At 42.2% G+C, this 27,494-nt stretch overlaps 1 protein-coding gene across 1 annotated transcript; it reads right to left on the bottom strand.

Moving 5' to 3' along the window:
• Window positions 1-13,526: 13,526 nt before the first annotated feature.
• On the bottom strand, window positions 13,527-27,189 carry LOC139416974 (UDP-GlcNAc:betaGal beta-1,3-N-acetylglucosaminyltransferase 7). The gene is made up of 2 exons (XM_071166232.1): window positions 26,982-27,189; window positions 13,527-16,145 (listed from the first exon to the last, which is right to left on the bottom strand). Coding segments are annotated over exons 1-2 (1,254 nt in total). The 5' UTR covers window positions 26,984-27,189; the 3' UTR covers window positions 13,527-14,893.
• Window positions 27,190-27,494: the final 305 nt, after the last annotated feature.

Below are 27,494 nucleotides of genomic sequence, written 5' to 3'. Positions count from 1 at the left end.
CTGCTGTGATGGCACACTGGTATTTCACCCCCTTTTCACTCTCTCTCTCTCTCGCCAGGACCCATTGACCTTGACCCCCCCCCCCCCCGCCCCATATGCAACACAAAGTTATGCCCTTGGCGTGTATTTATGGAATATAATGTAGGATTAGCAATGTATTTGGATGTCTTGATTGTTGATCGTCTGCAAACGAGAGGAGGCGTGTGACAGTTTGTGTTTGCACGCTGCCAATAGGTTTTCTGCGCTCAAAACCTATTTCTGTGCGTCGCCAGGCACACAGTGCCTTCAGAAAGTATTCACACCCCTTGACTTATTCCACATTTTGTTGTGTTACAGCCTGAATTCAAAATTGATTAAATAGTTGTTGTTTTTTTCTCTCTCACCCATCTACACACAATACCACTTAATGACAAAGTGAAAACATGTTTTTTGAAATTCTGGCAAACATATTGAAAATGAAAGACAGAAATATCTCATTGACATCCTGTAAGTATTCACACACCTTTGCTACGATGCTCCAAATTCAGCTCAGGTGCATCCAATTTCCTTTATCATCCTTGAGATGTCCCTACAACTTGATTGCAGTCCACCTGTGGCCAATTCACTTGTTTCGACATGATTTAGAAATAACACATACACATCTATGTAAGGTCCTACAGTTCACAGTGCATGACAGAGACAGAGTGGTTGTTGGGAAGTTTGTGAGGAAGAATCATGTGGCAACAAAAAAAAAAGAAGCAGCCAAGAAGGTCCTGAGGAAGCACTGCTCTCAAAATGTCGCTACCCGGCGAAGACACGTTTCCGAGGTGAGCAGGACGATTACGAGACGGAGTTACGTCGTGATGCCCCCGGGCCGCACCAGGAGAAGAGGAATATTGGGACAGTGACACAGAAAAGGTAGATTTCTGAGGAGGAAAAGAGGAAGAGGTGGAAGAGAATGAGGAGAGCAGAGGTTGGGTTTTGAATTGGATGAAGATGATGACAAAACAAAATGGAGATTGGGTGATGAAGATGATCGGTGTCAAGTGCAAACAGAGTGAGCCATGCACCAGAGTTCTGGAGGTGAAATGGAAGTGAATGAGGGCAAGTTAAGTGAGGTGGAAGGTGTGGTGAATAGCTCGGAAACCAAGCCTGGCATCAATGGACATGATACAAATAATTTGGTCCAGTAGGAGAGACTTTGTTGGAGAAAGTGGAACCTGGCCTTTTGGCTGATCCATTTGTGTTTTCAAGGTGGGTGAGAAAGGAGTTTGGTGCAGTTGAATCAGTGAAGGTAACCTGTAGTGGACTTGTGATATTTGCGTGTTTCTTCAGACCAGCTTGGGTCAAGATCTGTTTCTGGTGTTTGTAATGCCCGCCGTTTGGTGCGAAGCGTGGCGAAACAGAGGAGTCACTGTCCGTCCTTTTGAGTTTTGAGTCGGTCTTTACACAACAAAGTGTATGTCAGGATATATTAGTTATCCTTTTAGAGGGATCCTGAGAGGATCCCTGTGAGTAGTAGCTCTGTGCCAGAACAGAGGGGTAATACATGCTTCAGTAAGGATGGCTTCTTAGCGTTCATAGCAACGGTTATCAACAGTAGCGCAGAAAAGGAACATAAATCACAGAAAATACAGTGCCTTGCGAAAGTATTCGGCCCCCTTGAACTTTGCGACCTTTTGCCACATTTCAGGCTTCAAACATAAAGATATAAAACTGTATTTTTTTGTGAAGAATCAACAACAAGTGGGACACAATCATGAAGTGGAAAGACATTTATTGGATATTTCAAACTTTTTTAACAAATCAAAAACTGAAAAATTGGGCGTGCAAAATTATTCAACCCCCTTAAGTTAATACTTTGTAGCGCCACCTTTTGCTGCGATTACAGCTGTAAGTCGCTTGGGGTATGTCTATCAGTTTTGCACATCGAGAGACTGACATTTTTTCCCATTCCTCCTTGCAAAACAACTCGAGCTCAGTGAGGTTGGATGGAGAGCATTTGTGAACAGCAGTTTTCAGTTCTTTCCACAGATTCTCGATTGGATTCAAGTCTGGACTTTGACTTGGCCATTCTAACACCTGGATATGTTTATTTTTGAACCATTCCATTGTAGATTTTGCTTTATGTTTTGGATCATTGTCTTGTTGGAAGACAAATCTCCGTCCCAGTCTCAGGTCTTTTGCAGACTCCATCAGGTTTTCTTCCAGAATGGTCCTGTATTTGGCTCCATCCATCTTCCCATCAATTTTAACCATCTTCCCTGTCCCTGCTGAAGAAAAGCAGGCCCAAACCATGATGCTGCCACCACCATGTTTGACAGTGGGGATGGTGTGTTCAGCTGTGTTGCTTTTACGCCAAACATAACGTTTTGCATTGTTGCCAAAAAGTTCAATTTTGGTTTCATCTGACCAGAGCACCTTCTTCCACGTTTGGTGTGTCTCCCAGGTGGCTTGTGGCAAACTTTAAACGACACTTTTTATGGATATCTTTAAGAAATGGCTTTCTTCTTGCCACTCTTCCATAAAGGCCAGATTTGTGCAATATACGACTGATTGTTGTCCTATGGACAGAGTCTCCCACCTCAGCTGTAGATCTCTGCAGTTCATCCAGAGTGATCATGGGCCTCTTGGCTGCATCTCTGATCAGTCTTCTCCTTGTATGAGCTGAAAGTTTAGAAGCACGGCCAGGTCTTGGTAGATTTGCAGTGGTCTGATACTCCTTCCATTTCAATATTATCGCTTGCACAGTGCTCCTTGGGATGTTTAAAGCTTGGGAAATCTTTTTGTATCCAAATCCGGCTTTAAACTTCTTCACAACAGTGTCTCGGACCTGCCTGGTGTGTTCATTGTTCTTCATGATGCTCTCTGCGCTTTTAACGGACCTCTGAGACTATCACAGTGCAGGTGCATTTATACGGAGACTTGATTACACACAGGTGGATTGTATTTATCATCATTAGTCATTTAGGTCAACATTGGAGAGATCCTCACTGAACTTCTGGAGAGAGTTTGCTGCACTGAAAGTAAAGGGGCTGAATAATTTTGCACGCCCAATTTGTCAGTTTTTGATTTGTCAAAAAAGTTTGAAATATCCAATAAATGTCGTTCCACTTCATGATTGTGTCCCACTTGTTGTTGATTCTTCACAAAAAAATACAGTTTTATATCTTTATGTTTGAAGCCTGAAATGTGGCAAAAGGTCGCAAAGTTCAAGGGGGCCGAATACTTTCGCAAGGCACTGTAGATGTTGTGGTGGTAGCTGCAGAGAAGTACATGGTGGTACGAGATTTGACTTCAGAAGAGTTACAGGGTGTGTTGAGTGGTGGTGTCACGTCAACCCAGGCCGGTGGCATGGTGCAGGAGCAGATGGGGTCAAAATAGTAGTGGGTTTTTAATGAGTGTAGGATTTGTTGTGTGTTTTTATTTGTATTTATTTTTTTACAAAATTATTTTTTTTTTTTTGTGTATGTTGTATCACAAAGTATAATGGACTTATGTTATAGTTCGGTTGGTCTATTCAAGATATTAGATGCCCACTGCCGTTAAACTACAGAACTACAGAAGAAGAAGTGCATAACTACAGAAGAAGTGCAGAACTACAGAAGAAGTGCAGAACTACAGAAGAAGTGCAGAACTACAGAAGAAGTGCAGAACTACAGAAGAAGAAGTGCATAACTACAGAAGAAGTGCAGAACTACAGAAGTGCAGAACTACTGAAGAAGAAGTGCATAACTACAGAAGAAGAAGTGCAGAACTACAGAAGAAGTGCAGAACTACAGAAGAAGTGCATAACTACAGAAGAAGAAGTGCATAACTACAGAAGAAGTGCATAACTACAGAAGAAGAAGTGCATAACTAAAGAAGAAGTGCATAACTACAGAAGTGCAGAACTACTGAAGAAGAAGTGCATAACTACAGAAGAAGAAGTGCAGAACTACAGAAGAAGTGCAGAACTACAGAAGTGCATAACTACAGAAGAAGTGCATAACTACAGAAGAAGTGCATAACTACAGAAGAAGAAGTCCATAACTACAGAAGAAGTGCAGAACTACAGAAGAAGAAGTGCATAACTACAGAAGAAGTGCAGAACTACAGAAAAAGAAGTGCAGAACTACAGAAGAAGTGCATAACTACAGAAGAAGAAGTGCATAACTACAGAAGAAGTGCATAACTACAGAAGTCCAGAACTACAGAAGAAGAAGTGCATAACTACAGAAGAAGAAGTGCAGAACTACAGAAGAAGTGCAGAACTACAGAAGTGCATAACTACAGAAGAAGTGCATAACTACAGAAGAAGTGCATAACTACAGAAGAAGTGCATAACTACAGAAGAAGAAGTCCATAACTACAGAAGAAGTGCAGAACTACAGAAGAAGAAGTGCAGAACTACAGAAGAAGTGCAGAACTACAGAAAAAGAAGTGCAGAACTACAGAAGAAGTGCAGAACTACAGAAAAAGAAGTGCAGAACTACAGAAAAAGAAGTGCAGAACTACAGAAAAAGAAGTGCAGAACTACAGAAGAAGAAGTGCAGAACTACAGAAGAAGAAGTGCAGAACTACAGAAGAAGTGCAGAACTACAGAAGAAGTGCATAACTACAGAAGAAGAAGTGCAGAACTACAGAAGAAGAAGTGCAGAACTACAGAAGAAGTGCAGAACTACAGAAGAAGTGCAGAACTACAGAAAAAGAAGTGCAGAACTACAGAAGAAGTGCATAACTACAGAAGAAGAAGTGCATAACTACAGAAGAAGTGCATAACTACAGAAGTCCAGAACTACTGAAGAAGAAGTGCATAACTACAGAAGAAGAAGTGCAGAACTACAGAAGAAGTGCAGAACTACAGAAGAAGTGCATAACTACAGAAGAAGTGCATAACTACAGAAGAAGTGCATAACTACAGAAGAAGTGCATAACTACAGAAGAAGTGCAGAACTACAGAAGAAGTGCATAACTACAGAAGAAGTGCATAACTACAGAAGAAGTGCATAACTACAGAAGTGCAGAACTACTGAAGAAGAAGTGCATAACTACAGAAGAAGAAGTGCAGAACTACAGAAGAAGTGCAGAACTACAGAAGAAGTGCATAACTACAGAAGAAGTGCATAACTACAGAAGAAGTGCATAACTACAGAAGAAGTGCATAACTACAGAAGAAGAAGTGCATAACTACAGAAGAAGAAGTGCAGAACTACAGAAGAAGAAGTGCAGAACTACAGAAGAAGAAGTGCATAACTACAGAAGAAGAAGTGCATAACTACAGAAGAAGAAGTGCAGAACTACAGAAGAAGTGCAGAACTACAGAAGAAGAAGTGCAGAACTACAGAAGAAGAAGTGCAGAACTACAGAAGAAGAAGTGCAGAACTACAGAAGGAGTGCAGAACTACAGAAGAAGTGCAGAACTACAGAAGAAGAAGTGCAGAACTACAGAAGAAGTGCAGAACTACAGAAGAAGTGCAGAACTACAGAAGAAGTGCAGAACTACAGAAGAAGAAGTGCAGAACTACAGAAGAAGAAGTGCATAACTACAGAAGAAGAAGTGCATAACTACAGAAGAAGAAGTGCAGAACTACAGAAGAAGAAGTGCAGAACTACAGAAGAAGAAGTGCAGAACTACAGAAGAAGAAGTGCAGAACTACAGAAGGAGTGCAGAACTACAGAAGAAGTGCAGAACTACAGAAGAAGAAGTGCAGAACTACAGAAGAAGTGCAGAACTACAGAAGAAGTGCAGAACTACAGAAGAAGAAGTGCAGAACTACAGAAGAAGAAGTGCAGAACTACAGAAGAAGAAGTGCAGAACTACAGAAGAAGTGCAGAACTACAGAAGAAGAAGTGCATAACTACAGAAGAAGAAGTGCAGAACTACAGAAGAAGAAGTGCAGAACTACAGAAGAAGAAGTGCAAAACTACAGAAGAAGTGCAGAACTACAGAAGAAGAAGTGCAGAACTACAGAAGAAGAAGTGCAGAACTACAGAAGAAGAAGTGCATAACTACAGAAGAAAAAGTGCAGAACTACAGAAGAAGAAGTGCATAACTACAGAAGAAGTGCAGAACTACAGAAGAAGTGCAGAACTACAGAAGAAGTGCATAACTACAGAAGAAGAAGTGCAGAACTACAGAAGAAGTGCATAACTACAGAAGAAGAAGTGCATAACTACAGAAGAAGAAGTGCATAACTACAGAAGAAGAAGTGCAGAACTACAGAAGAAGAAGTGCATAACTACAGAAGAAGTGCATAACTACAGAAGAAGAAGTGCTTGTCAAAACAGAAACTATAACATGAAGTCCAAGGAACTGCCTGTAGATCTCTGAGATACAATTGTGAAAAGTGGTGCGTGCAATTGAAGTTGGAAGTTTACATACACCTTAGCCAAATACATTTAAACTCAGTTTTTCACAATTCCTGACATTTAATCTGAGTAAAGATTCCGTTTTAGGCCAGTTGGGATCAACACGTTATTTTAAGAATGTGAAATGTCAAAATAATAGTAGAGAGAATGATTTATTTCAGATTTTATTTATTTCATCACATTCCCAGTGGGTCAGAAGTTTACATACACTCAATGAGTATTTGGTAGCATTGCCTTTTAAATTGTTTAACTTGGGTCAAACATTTCGGGTAGCCTTCCACAAACTTCCCACAATAAGTTGGGTGAATTTTGGCCCATTCCTCCTGTCAGAGCTGGTTTAACTGAGTCAGGTTTGTAAGGCCTCCTTGCTCGCACACGCTTTTTCAGTTCTGCCAACAAATCTTCTATTTGATTGAGGTCAGGGCTTTGTGATGGCCACTCCAATAACTTGACTTTGATTCCCTTATGCCATTTTGCCACAACTTTGGAAGTATGCTTGGGGTCATTGTTCATTTGGAAGACCCATTTGCAACCAAGCTTTACTTCTTGACTGATGTCTTGAGATGTTGCTTCAATATATCCACATAATTTTCTTCCCTCATGATGCCATCTATTTTGTGAAGTGTACCAGTCCCTCCTGCAGCAAAGCACCCGCACAACATGATGCTGCCACCCCTGTGCTTCACGGTTGGGGTGGTGTTCTTTGGCTTGCAAGCCTCCCCCTTTTTCCTCCAAACATAACGATGGTCGTTATGGCCAAACAGTTCTATTTTTGTTTCATCAGACCAGAGGACATTTCTCCAAAAAGTCCAATCTTTGACCCCATGTGCAGTTGCAAACCATAGTCCGGCTTTTTTATGGCAGTTTTGGAGCAGTGGCTTCTTCCTTGCTGGGCGGCCTTTCAGGTTATGTCGATATAGGACTCGTTTTACTGTGGATATAGATACTTTTGTACCTGTTTCCTCCAGCATCTTCACAAGGTCCTTTGCTGTTGTTCTGGGATTGATTTGCACTTTTCGCACCAAAGTACATTCATCTCTAGCAGACAGAACGCGTCCTGAGCGGTATGATGGCTGCGTGGTCCCATGGTGTTTATACTTGCGTACTATTGTTTGTACAGATTAACGTGCTACTTTCAGGTGTTTGGAAATTGCTCCCAAGGATGAACCAAATTTGTGGAGGCCTACAGTTTTTTTCTGAGGTCTTTGCTGTTTTCTTTTGATTTTCCCATGATGTTAAGCAAAGAAGCATTGAGTTTCACTGTAGGCCCTGAAATACATCCACAGGTACACCTCCAATTGACTCAAATTACGTCAATTAGCCTATCAGAAGCTTCTAAAGCTATGACATCATTTCCTGGAATTTTCCAAGCTGTTTAATGGCACAGTCATCTCAGTGTATGTAAACTTCTGACCGATTGGAATTGTGATACATTGAGTTTTAGTGAAATAATCTGTCTGTAAACAATTGTTGGAAAAATTACTTGTGTCATGCACAAAGTAGATGTCCTAACCGATTTGCCAAAACTATAGTTTAACAATACATTTGTGGAGTGGTTGAAAAACAAGTTTTAATGATTCCAACCTAAGTGTATGTAAACTTCCGACTTCAACTGTATATCTGGGGAAGGGTATAAAATAAGTTATAGAGTATTGAAAGTTTCCAAGAGCACAGTGGTCTCCATCATTTGGAAGTTGAAAAAATATGGAACTAACCAAAAAATACGGAACTGGCCGTCCGACTAAACTAAGCAACCCGGGCAAGAAGGACCTTGGTCAGGGAAGTGACAAAGAACCCAATGACAGAACTACAGAGTTCTTTCGCTGAGATGGGAGAACCTGCCAGAAGAAGGAAACAGTCTCATCAAAACTTCACCAATCTGGGCTTCATGGGAGTGTAGCCAGACGGAAACCACACCTGAGAAAAAGTCACATGACAGCATGCTGGGAGTTTGCAAAAAAGGAACGTGAAAAACTCGGAGAGCAAAATATTCTGTGGTCTGAACAATGACCCCAAGCATACAGCGAAAGCAGCACTGGAATGGCTTCAGAACAAGAATGTGAAAGTCATTGAGTGGCCCAGCCAAAACCCAGACTTGAATCCCATTGAAAACCTGTGGAAAGACTAAAAGATTGCCGTTCACCTCCACTCCCCATCTAACTATGTGAAAATCTGCAAAGAAGAATGGGAGAAAATCCCCAAATCCATATGGCCAAAGCTTGTACAGGTAGCTAAGTGGTTCTAGTGTGGGGCCAGTAATTAAGAGGTTGCTAGATCGTATCCCTGAGCTGACAAGGTAAAAAAAATCTGTTGTTCTTCCCCTGAACAAGGCAGTTCCTAGGCCGTCATTGTAAATAAGAATTTGTTCTAAACTGACATGTCTAGTTAAATAAAATAATACAAACATATCTCAAAGCAGTAATTCCCCCTCGGTGCTTTCTTCAAAGTATTGATCCAGGGGTGTGAACACATTTGTAAATTATATATTTCTGCATTTCGTTTATAATACATTTACAAAAATGTCTAAAAACATGTTTTCACTTTGTTATTACGGGGTATTGTGTGTAGATGGGTGAGAAATGTAATCAGTTTGGAATTCAGGCGGTAACACAACAAGACGTGGAATAAGACGAAGGGTATGAATACTTTCTGAAGGCAGTGTTTTTCTCTTTATAAACATGTATTTACTGATCAGGCATATTTGAAGGGTTTCTCCTTTTTATTGAACCTTTATTTAACTAGTCAAGCTAGTAGAGAACAAATTCTTATTTTCAATGACAGCCTAGGAACAATGGGTTTAACTGCCTTGTTCAGGGGCTGAATGTACCTTGTCAGCTCGAGGGTTTGATCTTGCAACCTTTCGGTTACTAGTCCAACGCTCTAACCACTAGGCTACCTGCCGCCCCAGGTGGTCTTTGATAGCTCTACTTATTTAGATTCAGATTGTCAGTTTGTTATTTTTGTTTGTACATATTGTACATTTGCTACTAATTCTTTACATTGGTAATGAAAAGCCTCACTTTGGGCAAGAAAAACGATCCTCATTGTCAGCCTCTTCACTGTTAAAATCCAACAGCTGGCTCGACCGCACAAGTCCCAAGGGAACGTTCTCTGGTGGCCCTTTGTCTAGTTCCCTGTTATTTTCCAGGATGTTGCTGAGGACCATGTCAGGACCCTTTTTTAGGACGTTCTCAGGACCTTCATTTTACTAGTCCTTAGGGTGTCGCATGATCGTCTCAAGGGAACGTTCTCTGAGGGACCTTCTTATAGTTCCCGGGGATGTTTTTATGACGTTCTTAGGATGTTGTTGTCATGGTCCCCTGAAGGTTCTTGGGACTTGATGGTTCCAGGTGTCCCAAATAATTATAAGTAAGGTAATTAAAATGGTATAGGGGTTTTAAGGTAAGTGGTACGCTGTTCAGATAAAATCTTTAATCAAATGACCAACATGATTACAGTTGACATGATCACTCAGTACTGACTTTTCAATATGACCCCACCTGGTGATTTGAACTTTCAACCTCTAGATTTGAGGTATGCTGATCTTTTTGCTGTAACACAACATCTGTAGAAATTCAGATGTGCCCTACACATTCATCACCTATGACACACCTCCCCACTTAGTAAATTAGTGCAAGTTCTCATTTACAATTGCGACCTGGCCAAGATAAAGCAAAGCAGTTCGACAGATACAACGACACAGAGTTACACATGGAGTAAAACAAACATACAGTCAATAATACAGTATAAACAAGTCTATATACAATGTGAGCAAATGAGGTGAGAAGGGAGGTAAAGGCAAAAAAGGCCATGGTGGCAAGGTAAATACAATATAGCAAGTAAAACACTGGAATGGTAGTTTTGCAATGGAAGAATGTGCAAAGTAGAAATAAAAATAATGGTGTGCAAAGGAGCAAAATAAATACATTAATTAAATACAGTTGGGAAAGAGGTAGTTGTTTGGGCTAAATTATAGGTGGGCTATGTACAGGTGCAGTAATCTGTGAGCTGCTCTGACAGTTGGTGCTTAAAGCTAGTGAGGGAGATAAGTGTTTCCAGTTTCAGAGATTTTTGTAGTTCGTTCCAGTCATTGGCAGCAGAGAACTGGAAAGAGAGGCGGCCAAAGAAAGAATTGGTTTTAGGGGTGACTAGAGAGATGTACCTGCTGGAGCGTGTGCTACAGGTGGGAGATGCTGTGGTGACCAGCGAGCTGAGATAAGGGGGGACTTTACCTAGCAGGGTCTTGTAGATGACATGGAGCCAGTGGGTTTGGCGACGAGTATGAAGCGAGGGCCAGCCAACGAGAGCGTACAGGTCGCAATTGTGGGTAGTATATGGGGCTTTGGTGACAAAACGGATTGCACTGTGATAGACTGCATCAAATTTGTTGAGTAGGGTATTGGAGGCTATTTTGTAAATTACATCGCCAAAGTCGAGGATTGGTAGGATGGTCAGTTTTACAAGGGTATGTTTGGCAGCATGAGTGAAGGATGCTTTGTTGCGAAATAGGAAGCCAATTCTAGATTTAACTTTGGATTGGAGATGTTTGATATGGGTCTGGAAGGAGAGTTTACAGTCTAACCAGACACCTAAGTATTTGTAGTTGTCCACGTATTCTAAGTCAGAGCCATCCAGAGTAGTGATGTTGGACAGGCGGGTAGGTGCAGGTAGCGATCGGTTGAAGAGCATGCATTTAGTTTTACTTGTATTTAAGAGCAATTGGAGGCCACGGAAGGAGAGTTGTATGGCATTGAAGCTTGCCTGGAGGGTTGTTAACACAGTGTCCAAAGAAGGGCCGGAAGTATACAGAATGGTGTCGTCTGCGTAGAGGTGGATCAGAGACTCACCAGCAGCAAGAGCGACCTCATTGATGTATACAGAGAAGAGAGTCGGTCCAAGAATTGAACCCTGTGGCACCCCCATAGAGACTGCAGAGGTCCGGACAACAGACCCTCCGATTTGACACACTGAACTCTATCAGAGAAGTAGTTGGTGAACCAGGCGAGGCAATCATTTGAGAAACCAAGGCTGTCGAGTCTGCCGATGAGGATGTGGTGATTGACAGAGTCGAAAGCCTTGGCCAGATCAGTGAATACGGCTGCACAGTAATGTTTCTTATCGATGGCGGTTAAGATATCGTTTAGGACCTTGAGCGTGGCTGAGGTGCACCCATGACCAGCTCTGAAACCAGATTGCATAGCAGAGAAGGTATGGTGAGATTCGAAATGGTCGGTAATCTGTTTGTTGACTTGGCTTTCGAAGACCTTAGAAAGGCATGGTAGGATAGATATAGGTCTGTAGCAGTTTGGGTCAAGAGTGTCCCCCCCTTTGAAAAGGGGGATGACCGCAGCTGCTTTCCAATCTTTGGGAATCTCAGACGACACGAAAGAGAGGTTGAACAGGCTAGTAATAGGGGTGGCAACAATTTTGGCAGATAATTTTAGAAAGAAAGGGTCCAGATTGTCTAGCCCGGCTGATTTGTAGGGGTCCAGATTTTGCAGCTCTTTCAGAACATCAGCTGAATGGATTTGGGAGAAGGAGAAATGGGCAAGGCTTGGGTGAGTTGCTGTTGGGGGTGCAGTGCTGTTGACAGGGGTAGGAGTAGCCAGGTGGAAAGCATGGCCAGTCGTAGAAAAATGCTTATTGAAATTCTCAATTATGGTGGATTTATCAGTGGTGACAGTGTTTCCTATCTTCAGTGCAGTGGGCAGCTGGGAGGAGGTGTTCTTATTCTCCATGGACTTTACAGTGTTCCAGAACTTTTTTGAGTTAGTGTTGCAGGAAGCAAATTTCTGCTTGAAAAAGCTAGCCTTGGCTTTTCTAACTGCCTGTGTATAATGGTTTCTAGCTTCCCTGAACAGCTGCATATCACGGGGGCTGTTCGATGCTAATGCAGAACGCCATAGGATGTTTTTGTGTTGGTTAAGGGCAGTCAGGTCTGGGGAGAACCAAGGGCTATATCTGTTCCTGGTTCTAAATTTCTTGAATGGGGCATGTTTATTTAAGATGGTTAGGAAGGCATTTAAAAAAAATATCCAGGCATCCTCTACTGACGGGATCAATATCCTTCCAGGATACCCCGGCCAGGTCGATTAGAAAGGCCTGCTCTTTGAAGTGTTTCAGGGAGCGTTTTACAGTGATGAGTGGAGGTCGTTTGACCGCTGACCCATTACGGATGCAGGCAATGAGGCAGTGATCGCTGAGATCTTGGTTGAAGACAGCAGAGGTGTATTTAGAGGGGAAGTTGGTTAGGATGATATCTATGAGGGTGCCCGTGTATAAGGCTTTGGGGAGGTACCTGGTAGGTTCATTGATAATTTGTGTGAGATTGAGGGCATCAAGTTTAGATTGTAGGATGGCTGGGGTGTTAAGCATGTTCCAGTTTAGGTCGCCTAGCAGCACGAGCTCTGAAGATAGATGGGGGGCAATCAGTTCACATATGGTGTCCAGAGCACAGCTGGGGGCAGAGGGTAGTCTATAGCAGGCAGCCACGGTGAGAGACTTGTTTTTAGAGAGGTGGATTTTTAAAAGTAGAAGTTCAAATTGTTTGGGTACTGACCTGGATAGTAGGACAGAACTCTGCAGGCTATCTTTGCAGTAGATTGCAACACCGCCCCCTTTGGCAGTTCTATCTTGTCTGAAAATGTTGTAATTGATATGATATTCAGCAGGAGAACATAAAACCATGGGAACACCAATCAGGACTCTATAAACTGCCTCTGAAACCAGTAAAAACCACTGATTTAAAAAACTCTGTTAATGTTCTGTTAAATGTGTTTCCGGTTCTGTCATATGCATATAATTTGTGACAAAAAATGTAACATTTGAAGTGAAACACTAATACAAATTATCCTATAATACATGTTACCTTAAGGCATAAATTAAGTAATGTATTTACATTGGTTTAAGTGGTAAATCAGCCGTGAATGTATAAAGATATGTTTTGATATTAAAACATCAACAATGTTGAGGATAAAAGGATAACATTTTGAGGTTAAAATAATCCCGTTGACCTATAACCTGTGAACATTGAAATAAAATGAACAATGAACATTTTGGTCCTATCATCAACGTTAAGATCAAATACCATGTGAGCCTTTGTCATCTGAACTTGTTTGGATCGTTGGTCACAGTTTGTCGTCAATTAGTCGAACTGGTACAATATAAATAAATAAAAGGATAAGACCCACATATGATTTTTTTTAAACATTTATTTACAAACGTGATTTTTAAACCTATATATATATATTTAGATTTTTTAAAAACATTTATATACATCATCCACACATATTCACTGCCCACTAAACATGAGGAACTATAATCTTTGCACATTTTCATTAATTCCAATACCTTCCCTGCAATTAATTACATATCAAACAACCTCTTTTGCCCCCTTTGTCTGTGGGGCTATTAAATTAACATATTGCGATATATGTATCAGCAGTAGTTTATTTGTTTCACAGTTTCAATGTAATTTTACCTTTATTTAACTAGGAATGTCAGATAAAAACAAATGACAGCCTACTCCAGCCAAAACCTCCCCTAACCAGGATGACACTGGGCCAATTGCGCGCCACCCTATGGGACTCCCGATCACAGCCGGTTGCAATACAGCCCGTGATCGAACCATGGTCTGTAGTGACAACTCTAGCACTGAGACACAGTGCCTTAGACCGCTACGTCACTCGGGAGCCTCTCATAAACCCTCAACTCAATTCATATCAAGTATATCAGCACATTCAAATCCATTGACACATACAGTAATACAGTCCAAATTCTTTATGAAAACTGAACAATCTTAGTGAAGTGCAGTGACCCATAACAAAGGGTCTCTCTCTCTCTAGGTTGGACTGCAGGGTTTGATGTAAAGAAAACAAATGACATTGTTATTTATTTGACTATTGACGTGGTTAAACATGCTTACAAGACATTTTGTCTTGACCAAAATTATATTCAAATGACTACCTAAACGAGAAAATAGAATGTTAACTACATTAGTGAGGTAGAGACACTTTGTTTGCTATTTTATAAGGTCCATGTTACTACAGTGTAGGTGAAGCCTGGTCCAAATGAACAAGGCGTTTGACTTTCGGTACACAGTCAAAGGGATGCATGACAACGTGGGGCAGCTCGCTGTCCTCTTTGCAACACTATCTGCCAGCACCTCAAACCCCTTTGGTTTGGCATCTCTGAATGTGCCTGCTGACATTGAGAGTCATTTAAAAACGCCACCAGAACATAAAAAAACATCACCAGATAATTTACGTCCACTGTGATGCAGTAGAGGCAAGTAGCCTAGCGGTTAAGAGCGTTGGGCCAGTAACCAAAATGTTGTTGGTTTGACTCCCCAAGCCAACTAGGTGAAAAAACTGCCGATGTGAGCAAGGCATTTAACCCTAATTGCTCTGAATAAGAATGTCTGCTGAAATGTAATAAATCAAATATTGTCTGGGTCCTACTATGAACAAAGGAGAACTTGAATTGGATGTCAAAACATCTGCCTCCCGGCCCGCTCACACATCCCAACTCTTCTCCCCTCGCCTAGTTAAGAGTTCCCACCAGGCTATAAGATCTCCACTTTCTGCGAACAGATGAGATTACTGTTCACCAGGTTCCACATGTGTATGAGCTCTGATGGTAGCAGCTTGTGAACCACGATCATGCTCTTAAAGAAACAAGGTTCTTGGTTGAGCTTGCTGTCCTTGTTCTTGACCAGACCAAATGTTTTAAAAGCATTGTGCTTGATGGGTGTGACCTGCAGCACCTCCAGACACATGCCCAGGAACACATCGTCGATGGGGTACAGCTCCAGAGAGTCTGAGGCCCAGTAGAGCCTCCTGGCCAGGGGTGCATCCATGAGGAATCCACCGCCTCCGGCGTATGGAGGGTAGTGGGTCTTGTTGTAAAGTGGTTGTGGGATGTAGTACTTGTTCTCCTTCCTGCGAATGGGCTTGGCCTTGAAGAGCACGTCACCAACGAAGAGGTTCTTGACCTGGGCGCTGGCCTCCAGGTACTCGAAGATGTTCTCCACACTGACGAAGACGTCGTCGTCGCCCTTGAAGACGTAGCGCACGTCGGCACAGTAGGTGGAGAACCACTTAAGGAAGTGGGTCTCCTTGAGGGTCAGGTTGAAGAAGCTGTCCTGGAAGTCCCATTGGAGTATATCTCTGTAGATGTAGTCCTCGTACTCCAGGAGCTTCTGATGGTTGGCCTTCTCAGCCTCGTTGGACGGCGTCCCCAGCAAGAACACCGTCTTCACCTTCTTGCCGTCAACAACCTGCTCCTTGCCCCACGTCTTGCGGATCACCTCGCGGCGGTCGTGCTGCGTAGCGATGGACTTGATGACCATGAGCAGGTAGGTCTCCCCGGAGCACTTCTCCGGATGGTTGATGAGCATGGGGAAGAAGCGGCAGTGGCGGTACAGAAGGAACTGCTTAAAGTTCTCCTCCAAGCCCCTGAACCAGTCCTGGTTGGTGAAGTTGAGGTTGGCACTGCAGTTGGCACTGGACACGTCCCAGGTCCGGGAGCCAGCTCGCTCCTGGGTGATGCTGGACTCCTCCGTGGTGCCAGTGGCGGTGGCTGTAGACTCGGCTTGTTTGCCCTTGCTAGCCTTCCAGAAGGTGTTGGTCCCTGGGTAGAGGCCCGTATTCTGCTGCTGGGCCCTGTTCTCCCCTCCCTCGGAGGGGGCCTCCATGCGACCCTGCCTCTCAATTTGGAAGGGAGCCCCTCTCTGGACCACCGTCAACGTCACCGCAGCCAGAAAGAACACGACACATACCCGCTTGTAAACCCTCCATTTATCCCTACTGGTCATCCTGAAGAGAGACAGAGGGAAAGGGACTGTTAGTCAGATGAAGAGGGCATGAAAGTCATCTACCATTTCAAATTATCGACTAACTTTGATCACGAAAGCCTGTCATTCTGCATTCTCTACAAAAATCTGATGTCTGTGTGTTGGAACTATACTTTCAATTCCTGTTGATACTATGTTCCAGATTTACTTCTGCTAGCACATGATACAGTGGTTCCTCCTTTAAAAGTTGCGTCATACTACGGCACACCCTGCGTGCTGCTGCAGCCTTCTGTGACACGTCATTTAATTCTCAGCCATTTCTTCTGTTACTACAAGTTATTGCTAGTTTGACCACCAGAGGGGATATTTGAGAAGCATTTTATAGTATTCCGTATTGGCATTACCAGAGAATTTAAAATGTTTTTTTTGTAATAACATAGTATATGGGATTGATTTGAAGAAATTTGGCTTAATTAATTTGATTCATATTATGATGCTTCCATTCAGAGAAAAACTGTCAGTTTTGTAAATTCAGACCGTTTCGCTCTCGGAGCGCACACTGGGCGTTCGGGCCGAAGAGTAGGGTTGATTTGAGAATTCTGGCATTACAACAGCAGTCAAGCACCCAAGCTAACGTTGGCTAGCTACTTCCAAACACAAATGAGACCACTCTGACCATTTTACTCGCCCTAGCAGAGCTGGAAAGGCAGTTTTCGTGTTAACCAGAGCGTTGGTGATTGTAAATGTGCTGCTGGAAACAATTTAATTAAATTTTTTCCCGAAGTTTACTGACACCGGCCATATTCAACAGGTGTTGAGAGCGCTCGTAAAGTAATTATTCTGCGCTCTGAAATCCGTGTAGATAGTAGGCTAGAAACATTACATTTTTAACAACGTTCTTTTCTGATAAAAAAAAAACTAGATCATTGCATCCACCGTGGAGCCCAGTTTCATAATATGACCATATTTCCCAGCTGCTTACCGTCGTTTTGAAGTAATCGTGAAAAAAACAGGCCTTATTTTACGGCATTTTTCACCGCCAGCTCCTATTAGTTCTACTGAGCACCGTGGCACCAACTCGCCTTCCGAACGTTCTATTCCCAGCTTATTGTTCAACGTCACAATGCCTGCTTCGCTATTATTGGTAGTGAGACCTGCTCACGTTGTTTTATAGTTAAAATGTAAACAACAAAAATAATATTGGAACCCTGCGGTCTTCCCATTGTTTCCTATGGGGGAAATATAGGCATGTCTGTCTATTTCGCCAAAAATCTTGCAATGTGTATATATATATATTTTTTAAAGTCGTGTGTAACCGGTGTGAAATGGCTTGCTAGTTAGCGGGGTGCGAGCTAATAGCACTTTAATCGGTGACGTCACTCGCTCTGAGACCTTGAAGTAGTTGTTCCCCTTACTCTCTGACACATAGGAAGTCAAAGCGGACACCTATGAAGATGGCATCTCAGGTAAGCAGCACTGGGCTGTATTGATGATGTCATCTCAGGTAAGCAGCACTGGGCTGTATTGATGATGTCATCTCAGGTAAGCAGCACTGGGCTGTATTGATGATGTCATCTCAGGTAAGCAGCACTGGGCTGTATTGAAGATGGCATCTCAGGTAAGCAGCACTGGGCTGTATTGAAGATGGCATCTCAGGTAAGCAGCACTGGGCTGTATTGATGATGTCATCTCAGGTAAGCAGCACTGGGCTGTATTGAAGATGGCATCTCAGGTAAGCAGCACTGGGCTGTATTGAAGATGGCATCTCAGGTAAGCAGCACTGGGCTGTATTGATGATGTCATCTCAGGTAAGCAGCAGCAGCACTGGGCTGTATTGAAGATGGCATCTCAGGTAAGCAGCACTGGGCTGTATTGAAGATGGCATCTCAGGTAAGCAGCACTGGGCTGTATTGATGATGTCATCTCAGGTAAGCAGCACTGGGCTGTATTGATGATGTCATCTCAGGTAAGCAGCACTGGGCTGTATTGATGATGTCATCTCAGGTAAGCAGCACTGGGCTGTATTGATGATGTCATCTCAGGTAAGCAGCACTGGGCTGTATTGATGATGTCATCTCAGGTAAGCAGCACTGGGCTGTATTGATGATGTCATCTCAGGTAAGCAGCACTGGGCTGTATTGATGATGGCATCTCAGGTAAGCAGCACTGGAATGTATTGAAGATGGCATCTCAGGTAAGCAGCACTGGGCTGTATTGATGATGTCATCTCAGGTAAGCAGCACTGGGCTGTATTGAAGATGACATCTCAGGTAAGCAGCACTGGGCTGTATTGATGATGTCATCTCAGGTAAGCAGCACTGGGCTGTATTGAAGATGACATCTCAGGTAAGCAGCACTGGGCTGTATTGATGATGTCATCTCAGGTAAGCAGCACAGGGCTGTATTGAAGATGGTATCTCAGGTAATCAGCACTGGGCTGTATTGATGATGTCATCTCAGGTAAGCAGCACTGGGCTGTATTGATGACGTCATCTCAGGTAAGCAGCACTGGGCTGTATTGAAGATGACATCTCAGGTAAGCAGCACTGGGCTGTATTGATGATGTCATCTCAGGTAAGCAGCACTGGGCTGTATTGATGATGTCATCTCAGGTAAGCAGCACTGGGCTGTATTGATGATGTCATCTCAGGTAAGCAGCACTGGGCTGTATTGAAGATGTCATCTCAGGTAAGCAGCACTGGGCTGTATTGATGATGTCATCTCAGGTAAGCAGCACTGGGCTGTATTGAAGATGACATCTCAGGTAAGCAGCACTGGGCTGTATTGAAGATGGCATCTCAGGTAAGCAGCACTGGGCTGTATTGAAGATGTCATCTCAGGTAAGCAGCACTGGGCTGTATTGAAGATGACATCTCAGGTAAGCAGCACTGGGCTGTATTGAAGATGACATCTCAGGTAAGCAGCACTGGGCTGTATTGAAGATGACATCTCAGGTAAGCAGCACTGGGCTGTATTGAAGATGACATCTCAGGTAAGCAGCACTGGGCTGTATTGAAGATGACATCTCAGGTAAGCAGCACTGGGCTGTATTGAAGATGACATCTCAGGTAAGCAGCACTGGGCTGTATTGAAGATGACATCTCAGGTAAGCAGCACTGGGCTGTATTGAAGATGACATCTCAGGTAAGCAGCACTGGGCTGTATTGAAGATGACATCTCAGGTAAGCAGCACTGGGCTGTATTGAAGATGACATCTCAGGTAAGCAGCACTGGGCTGTATTGAAGATGACATCTCAGGTAAGCAGCACTGGGCTGTATTGATGATGTCATCTCAGGTAAGCAGCACTGGGCTGTATTGAAGATGACATCTCAGGTAAGCAGCACTGGGCTGTATTGAAGATGACATCTCAGGTAAGCAGCACTGGGCTGTATTGAAGATGACATCTCAGGTAAGCAGCACTGGGCTGTATTGAAGATGACATCTCAGGTAAGCAGCACTGGGCTGTATTGAAGATGACATCTCAGGTAAGCAGCACTGGGCTGTATTGAAGATGACATCTCAGGTAAGCAGCACTGGGCTGTATTGAAGATGACATCTCAGGTAAGCAGCACTGGGCTGTATTGAAGATGACATCTCAGGTAAGCAGCACTGGGCTGTATTGAAGATGGCATCTCAGGTAAGCAGCACTGGGCTGTATTGAAGATGACATCTCAGGTAAGCAGCACTGGGCTGTATTGAAGATGACATCTCAGGTAAGCAGCACTGGGCTGTATTGATGATGTCATCTCAGGTAAGCAGCACTGGGCTGTATTGATGATGTCATCTCAGGTAAGCAGCACTGGGCTGTATTGAAGATGGCATCTCAGGTAAGCAGCACTGGGCTGTATTGATGATGTCATCTCAGGTAAGCAGCACTGGGCTGTATTGATGATGTCATCTCAGGTAAGCAGCACTGGGCTGTATTGATGATGGCATCTCAGGTAAGCAGCACTGGGCTGTATTGATGATGTCATCTCAGGTAAGCAGCACTGGGCTGTATTGATGATGTCATCTCAGGTAAGCAGCACTGGGCTGTATTGATGATGTCATCTCAGGTAAGCAGCACTGGGCTGTATTGAAGATGACATCTCAGGTAAGCAGCACTGGGCTGTATTGAAGATGTCATCTCAGGTAAGCAGCACTGGGCTGTATTGAAGATGACATCTCAGGTAAGCAGCACTGGGCTGTATTGAAGATGACATCTCAGGTAAGCAGCACTGGGCTGTATTGATGATGTCATCTCAGGTAAGCAGCACTGGGCTGTATTGAAGATGACATCTCAGGTAAGCAGCACTGGGCTGTATTGAATGATGTCATCTCAGGTAAGCAGCACTGGGCTGTATTGACGTATCCTAAAAATAACATCTGCTGCTTTAGATGGAACGACCATATCTCAGTTATTGTTTTCATATAAAAAATAAGCTGCTTTCTTTACTTTCAGAAAGCGAGCTGACCAAGGGGTCGAAAATTTAGATATTGCTGCCAGATGTTCACTGTCTGAGGAACAGGCCGTGGAACCTTTATTGCTGGCAAAAGTGTCCATAACCAGAGGTAATTAAACTGTTCTGTGTTCTTTTTCTCCATCTCTGCCTGCCTTGTTGTACATGGAACCTGGCTCAAATGCATTCATTAAAAAATCCTTAAGATGTCAGCTGCTAATTTTCAGATTTACACCACATAAACACAGCCATTTTCACTGGTCTATCTGTTGCTGCCAAGTCATGATTTCCCTGGGGGTTAGCCTTGCAATAACCAAGTAGTGAGACAAGTAGCCCTCTGTATTTAAATGTTTCAGGTACACTCCGATAGGTGTCTGCGTCACACACAGTATCTTCTATTTACATTATCTTCTATTGTTTGTTCTCATGTGTCTGTTTTTCAGCATAAAGTACTCTTTAGCCACTTAGTGTGGACACCTAGGTGAGACCAAACACACACAGTAACAGTCTCTCTTCTTCACTTCATCCCTCTCCCCCTTCTCCTTAATTCCTCTAGGTCATATCAGCTGTTTTGGTGAACCCCTCCCACATCTGAACTGGCTGACACAGAGGGCACAGCATGATCATAGGCGAGAGGTCACTTGGTCGGGTCAACAGGAAGTATTATTAAATAGATGCATTACATTGAAATACAGACAGAGATGTAGTTGTCCTAGAGTTAATGATCCGAGGTCAGTTTATATTATACAGGAAGTATTACTAAAGAGATGTAGTTGTCCCAGAGTTGATGATCCAAGGTCAGTTTTGCATTTCACCTCCTGATGATTATGATGACTGACCGTGTTAGAATAAAAAAAACAGGGCTTAATCATGTTCTCTCTCTGACTCTCTGTCTCTCGTCTGCAGGTATGTTTTGATGTGAGAGAGGAAGCCAGTCCGGTCATCGCCACCTCACCCACTCTTAAGTTACCCTTCAGGCCTACTGGGTGCCCAAGGCTGGTTAGGAGACACCACAAATGTGATGAACTGAGAGAATATTAGGGTAGCACTGTAATTCATGAATCATATGCTGTCTGCTGCTGTTCTTACCTCTTTCCCTTTCTGTCTTCTACATCTCTCTCCCCACCTCGTCTTTCTTCCTCGTTTTATAATGCATTGAAGTACAGATTGAACTTGTATTTATAATATTATAATTATCATAATTATAATGCATTTATGTAGTTATAACACCTGGATAATGAACTTCTTTCAATAAAACGTTTCACATTCTCCACTGGTTGAAATTAAGTATCTCATTGAAATACTATCCTGTGTCCTCAGATTAATGCGGATGATGGGAGTTAGATATGCATTGTTTTTTTTTCTGTATATATGAATTACAAATCAATCATGTTTCTAGTCTATTGCATAGTTACAGTATGTAATCATTGATGTCCCTGGAGCAGGAGAGGTAAACACTGTTGAAGTGTGTAATTGTAGTACATACATGCAGACACAGCATCATTCAAATCATGAGGTTTGATATGACTGAAAAAATAATGTCACAGAGATTCAAACCTGAAACGGCACCTTTATTTGCCAAGGAAGAATACATGATCAGTGAATATATTCAATGTACAGGCTACAATGTGGGAATCTCATGCGTGGTAATAACTACAGTACATGTGTATATAGGACTTGCATCTTTGGCACAATAAAGTTATTATATTCTACTCTGTCCATAAGCATCATTAATGCCTTTCAGACTTGAAGTTGATACAACAACTATGATAGCTGAGGTTCATGGATTGGTATGAATATTAGTTCAGAACCTAACGTGTTAGCGTCTATACACAGATCGGCTACATACTGTATAGCTAGTTACACATCCATAGGCACACAGTTATTTTATCCTCCACTAGACAATAAGCAAGTAAATAGTGAGCTAGCTATGTTACTTCAGCTGCATTGCAAGGCAAGCATACACAATTGTATATTCAATTTGCAGTAAATGCTTTAGCTAGCTAGATTCGTTACATCCACTGTTTCACAAGACGACAGCCTGGTTTGCTGGTTTTCTCAGGAGTCGCTAAAACATTAAACAACACGAATTACAAATTAATTCTCCTAACACTAGCTAGCTGGCTAATGTTAGCTAGTCAGATAAACTTGTTAAATGGCGATTTTCGTAAATTAACTTTATGACAACAAAAAAAATATGCACAAATGTTTGTCTCTACATTAACTAACATATTCCTCTCAAGTGTAATTTATTTTTGCTTGACTCGTTATGACTTTATAAGAATTTACATCTGCATCCTCCATAATGTTTTGTCAGCCATCTTTGCTGAAGAAAGTCACCAGGCAACGGTGGCCCCGTGTCAAAATTTGTCATTGGAACCACTCGATATGATTGGTCATATAAAAACCTTGGGACCCAAATGTATAATGAGTGCTCTAACTCCCCCTTGTGGTGGTCTGGAGCCGTGATGCTGGGTACCTCTAACTCCCCCTGGTGGTAGTCTGGAGTAATGAAGCAGTGATGCTGGGTACCTCTAACTCCCCCTTGTGGTGGTCTGGAGCAATGAAGCCCTGTCACTGGGTACCTCTAACTCCCCCTTGTGGTGGTCTGGAGCAATGAAGCCATGTCACTGGGTACCTCTAAGTCCCGCTGTGCAAGCTCGCAACTTTTAAAAGGAGGTACCACTGTAGCAATAGGAGGAAGAAGGATTGGGAAACTAACTGCAAATAACAATACGCTGAACTCCGCCTAGCAGAGACAACTTTGTATTAGCAACTATTAATTATGAGCTTATATGGTATTAAAGTTAAGGGACATCACCCTGGGCGGGATGATCCCCAGTAGGGGTTAAGAAGGGAAAACACCATCTTTTGTACAGGGTGTGTTACTTGCAAATTACTGTCTAGTTGTGTAATAAAGTGTATACTCTGTGTTGCAATACTTAATAAACAAACTAACCTCTGATCAAATAAGTTTCCTGTGGTCTCTTGTATAAACATAGGGCAGATTTCCCTTACAGTGCTCGACCAGTCGGCGAAAGCCCACATCACCCACGACAGAAAATGGTTGATTGTCAAGGGCAATGAATTACATTATCTTGGCTTTAATTAATAACCTCTTGAGACTAGGGGGCAGTATTTTGATGTTTGGATGAAAAACGTACCCAAATGAAACTGCCTATTTCTCAGGCCAAAGAAGCTAGAATATGTATATAATTGGCAGATTAGGATAGAAAAAATTCAAAAGTTTCCAAAACTGTCAAAATATTGTCTGTGAGTATAACAGAACTGATATTGCAGGCGAAAACCTGAGGAAAACCCAACCAGTAAATACTGTTATTTTGAAACCTCTCTGTTCAATTGCAAGCCTTTCCTCCATTTAAATGGATATCAACCAGATTCGTTTCCCTATAACTTCCACAAGGTGTGAACAGTCTTTAGACATAGTTTCAGGCTTTTATTCCGAAAAATGAGCGAGAATGATAACATCGCATCAGTGGATAGCTGTGTGTCCCCAGAGTTTTGCATGCGCGAGCAGTTTGGAGCAGACCTTTTCTCTCTCTCTCCTATTGAAAAGGCTATCACCAGGTTGAAATATTATTGATTATTTATTGTGAAAACAACCTGAGGATTGATTATAAAAAACGTTTGACATGTTTCTACGAACTTTACGGATACTATTTGGAATTTTAGTCTGCCTGTCGTGACCTGTACGAGCCTGTGGATTACTCAACAAAACGTTCCAACCAAATGGAGGTTTTGGGATATAAAAATAATCTTTATTGAACAAAACAAACATTTATTGTGTAACTGGGAGTCTCTTGAGTGCAAACATCCGAATATCATCAAAGGTAAGCGATTAATTTGATTGGTCACGAAAGTCAGAAAAACAATCTACTTTGCTGCTAGCTGTTTGTAATGTTTTGTCTGCTGAGAGAGCTGTCCTAACATAAACGCTTGGTTTGCTTTCGCTGTAAAGCTTTTTTGAAATCTGACACACCAGGTGGATCAACAACAAGCTAAGCTGTGTTTTGGTATATTGCACTTGTGATTTCATGAAAATTAAATATTCTTAGTAATTTAATTTGAATTTGGCGCTCTGCAATTCAGGGATCGGTGCGCCAAGAGGTTTTAATGGATTTCGCCTTTGAGTTGTCTCGCTGAAATTTTGTTACTCTTTCAAATGACTGCTCGACTTGTTGACTGCTCGATCCACACTCTTTCAAATGACTGCTCGACTTGTTGACTGCTCGATCCACACTATTTCAAATGACTGCTCGACTTGTTGACTGCTCGATCCACACAGCAGACGTTGTCGGCTAGTTTAGGAATGCTGTGTTGCACATATAGAGCAACATTTTATGTGGCGTCATTACGTCATGTTATATGGGTATGCATGTCAGCTTTGACGTTATATGGGTTTTGCACATCAGCGTTAAACTAGACATCGGAGCTGTGGAGCAGGTTTTCATCAAGGATCTCTCTGTACTTTGCGCCATTCATCTTTCACTTGAACCTGACTTGTCTCCCAGTCCCTGCCGCTGAAAAACATCCCTACAGAAAAAACTGTTTTTGCTTTGTCATTATGGGGTATTGTGTGTAGATTGATGAGGAAATGTTTTTATTTAATAAATTTTAGAATACGGCTGTAACGTAACAAAAAAATTAAAAAGGGGTCTGTATACTTTCCGAATGCACTGTAATTATAAATATGGCATCCAAATGTTGAAAATCAGATTTTTCCCAAGCTGATCACTGTCTGCAGCTGGCTCTGATCGTTGTGTAATAAGACAGGCAGGGAGAGTGAGCTCTTCCGTGGTGGTTGGCGAACCCTCAACCTACTGGCCTGTAGCCATGCGTGGAATCGACTTTGCCACAAAAGCATGCTGAAGTGGCAAAGTCGATACCCACATTTATAAACACAGGGTGGTGTTATTTGTGGTCGTAAACATTATCTTGAGTTACTTCTATGAGGGAGAGGGTGTTCAGTTTCCAACAAGTAATTTTGTAATTTGAGTGACCTGTCCCTTTAACTTTAAAGTTGCAAATTTGTATCTCAGCCATCAAGGGGGGAGGGGGGGGGACTTTAATGTTTTGCCTGGGATTGTTACTGTTGTCACGGATATTTTGATACAGTAACACCACTGTTGTCTCTTTCTGTTCTGAGCCAAGATGTTCTCTTCAAAGACAGCATGTAACTTCAGTTTGACTTCTTATGATGCTTTGTTTAAATAATTATATGATGGATAAAAAGTATACAATTGTGTTTGTTGGATAGTTTTAATTGTATCTCTGTAACTTCTGTTAACCCATTATCATTTGATCTCTGTAACTTCTGTTAACCCATTATCATTTGATCTCTGTAACTTCTGTTAACCCATTATCATTTGATCTCTGTAACTTCTGCTAACCCATTATCATTTGATCTCTGTAAATTCTGTTAACCCATTATCATTTGATCTCTGTAACTTCTGTTAACCCATTATCATTTGATCTCTGTAACTTCTGCTAACCCATTATCATTTGATCTCTGTAAATTCTGTTAACCCATTATCATTTGATCTCTGTAACTTTTGTAACCAATTGTCATTTGTGAATGCCTAGTCCTTATGTTGAAAGATTGAGTAAGAACAAACTATGCCAATTCTACACGGTGATAAAGTCAAGGTCTTGCCTCTCTAGGGTAGCAGGTAGCCTCGCGATTAAAAGCGTTGGTCCAAAACGGCATGGTTCGAGTCCCCGAGACGACTAGGTAAAAACATCTGTCGATGTGCCCCTGAGCAAGGCACTTTACCCTAATTGTAACTCGCTCTGGCTAAGAGCGTCTACTAAATGACTAAAATGTAACGTCACTATACCCTGCAGTTGGAACTAGTTCGAGACAGTCCCAGTCAGACGCAGTGAAATCTTTGCACGGAGTAGCCTGTGAAAACCATTTCAAAACACAGTTAGAAAGTCGACTAATCCCTAAAACTGTTTTATTTCAGTTGTTAGATCGTTTTTAGTCACTTTAGTGGTCTACTATGATGTGTGATGACAACTGACAAGGCTGTCATCAAAAACCTCACGAGAGTCGATTCTCCCTGTATGAGGGCTAATACACTTCAATATAAAATATGCCTTTTACGCATTAATAAATTAACGTCACCATAGAAGAAAATAATGGTGACACGTGCTATTATAGTTATAGGGCGGCAATGTATCGTATTTATTTGTCTCAATAAGGCATTACCGTTGTCCTTATTACACAATTGCAAAGGTGAAGAACACACGAATATATTCTTCGTAATAATTGCTATGACCTTATAATAAACAAGAAGAAGAAGAAGAAGAATATAAAATGGCCTGTTTCTACACAAGGACAACGCACAGCATTACACGGTCGGTAGGCTATCATTTAAAAACATATTATACTTACATTTTCTTCGAATGCTGATTCCAAGTGCAAGTAAAGTCACTGAATATCACCTTACTGTGCCTTAAAAGGGATGGCTTGCTTGCGTACGGTCCTTTCAAATGGATGCCAAGAAATAGTCCATTCTCTTTTTTTGGAAGTGAACAAAGAAACCAGAGAACGTTACTTTGCCTCCGGTCGCGTATTTCTCTGAAGCGTACGTTGGGATCAATGCCATCAAGTGGTTACTCTCGACAGCTCTGCATCTTTAAAAGCATGACCGAGGCGGTATGCAAATAGTGGGAGGATATGCATGATAGAGTAGTCCTTCCGCCCATCCCTAAAATCGCCCAAAAAAAATCTCTCAATTCAAATTTTAGCAATGGATTCATCAGTTGTGTTCACAAGAGTTGTCTTGATTTCATGTTTTTATTTCATCACATCTCCATCAACAAATAAGACCTACAAGGCATATGTGTTGTTTTTTTTCTTCTTCACAGATTTGGCAAAATTGTCTCCAGATGTAACTTAATTGAC

Source organism: Oncorhynchus clarkii, chromosome 1, assembly GCF_045791955.1.
Source record: "Oncorhynchus clarkii lewisi isolate Uvic-CL-2024 chromosome 1, UVic_Ocla_1.0, whole genome shotgun sequence".
Taxonomy (NCBI): domain Eukaryota; kingdom Metazoa; phylum Chordata; class Actinopteri; order Salmoniformes; family Salmonidae; genus Oncorhynchus; species Oncorhynchus clarkii.
Note: the sequence above shows the minus strand (reverse complement) of the source record. Positions and strands in the feature narration are given on the sequence as shown.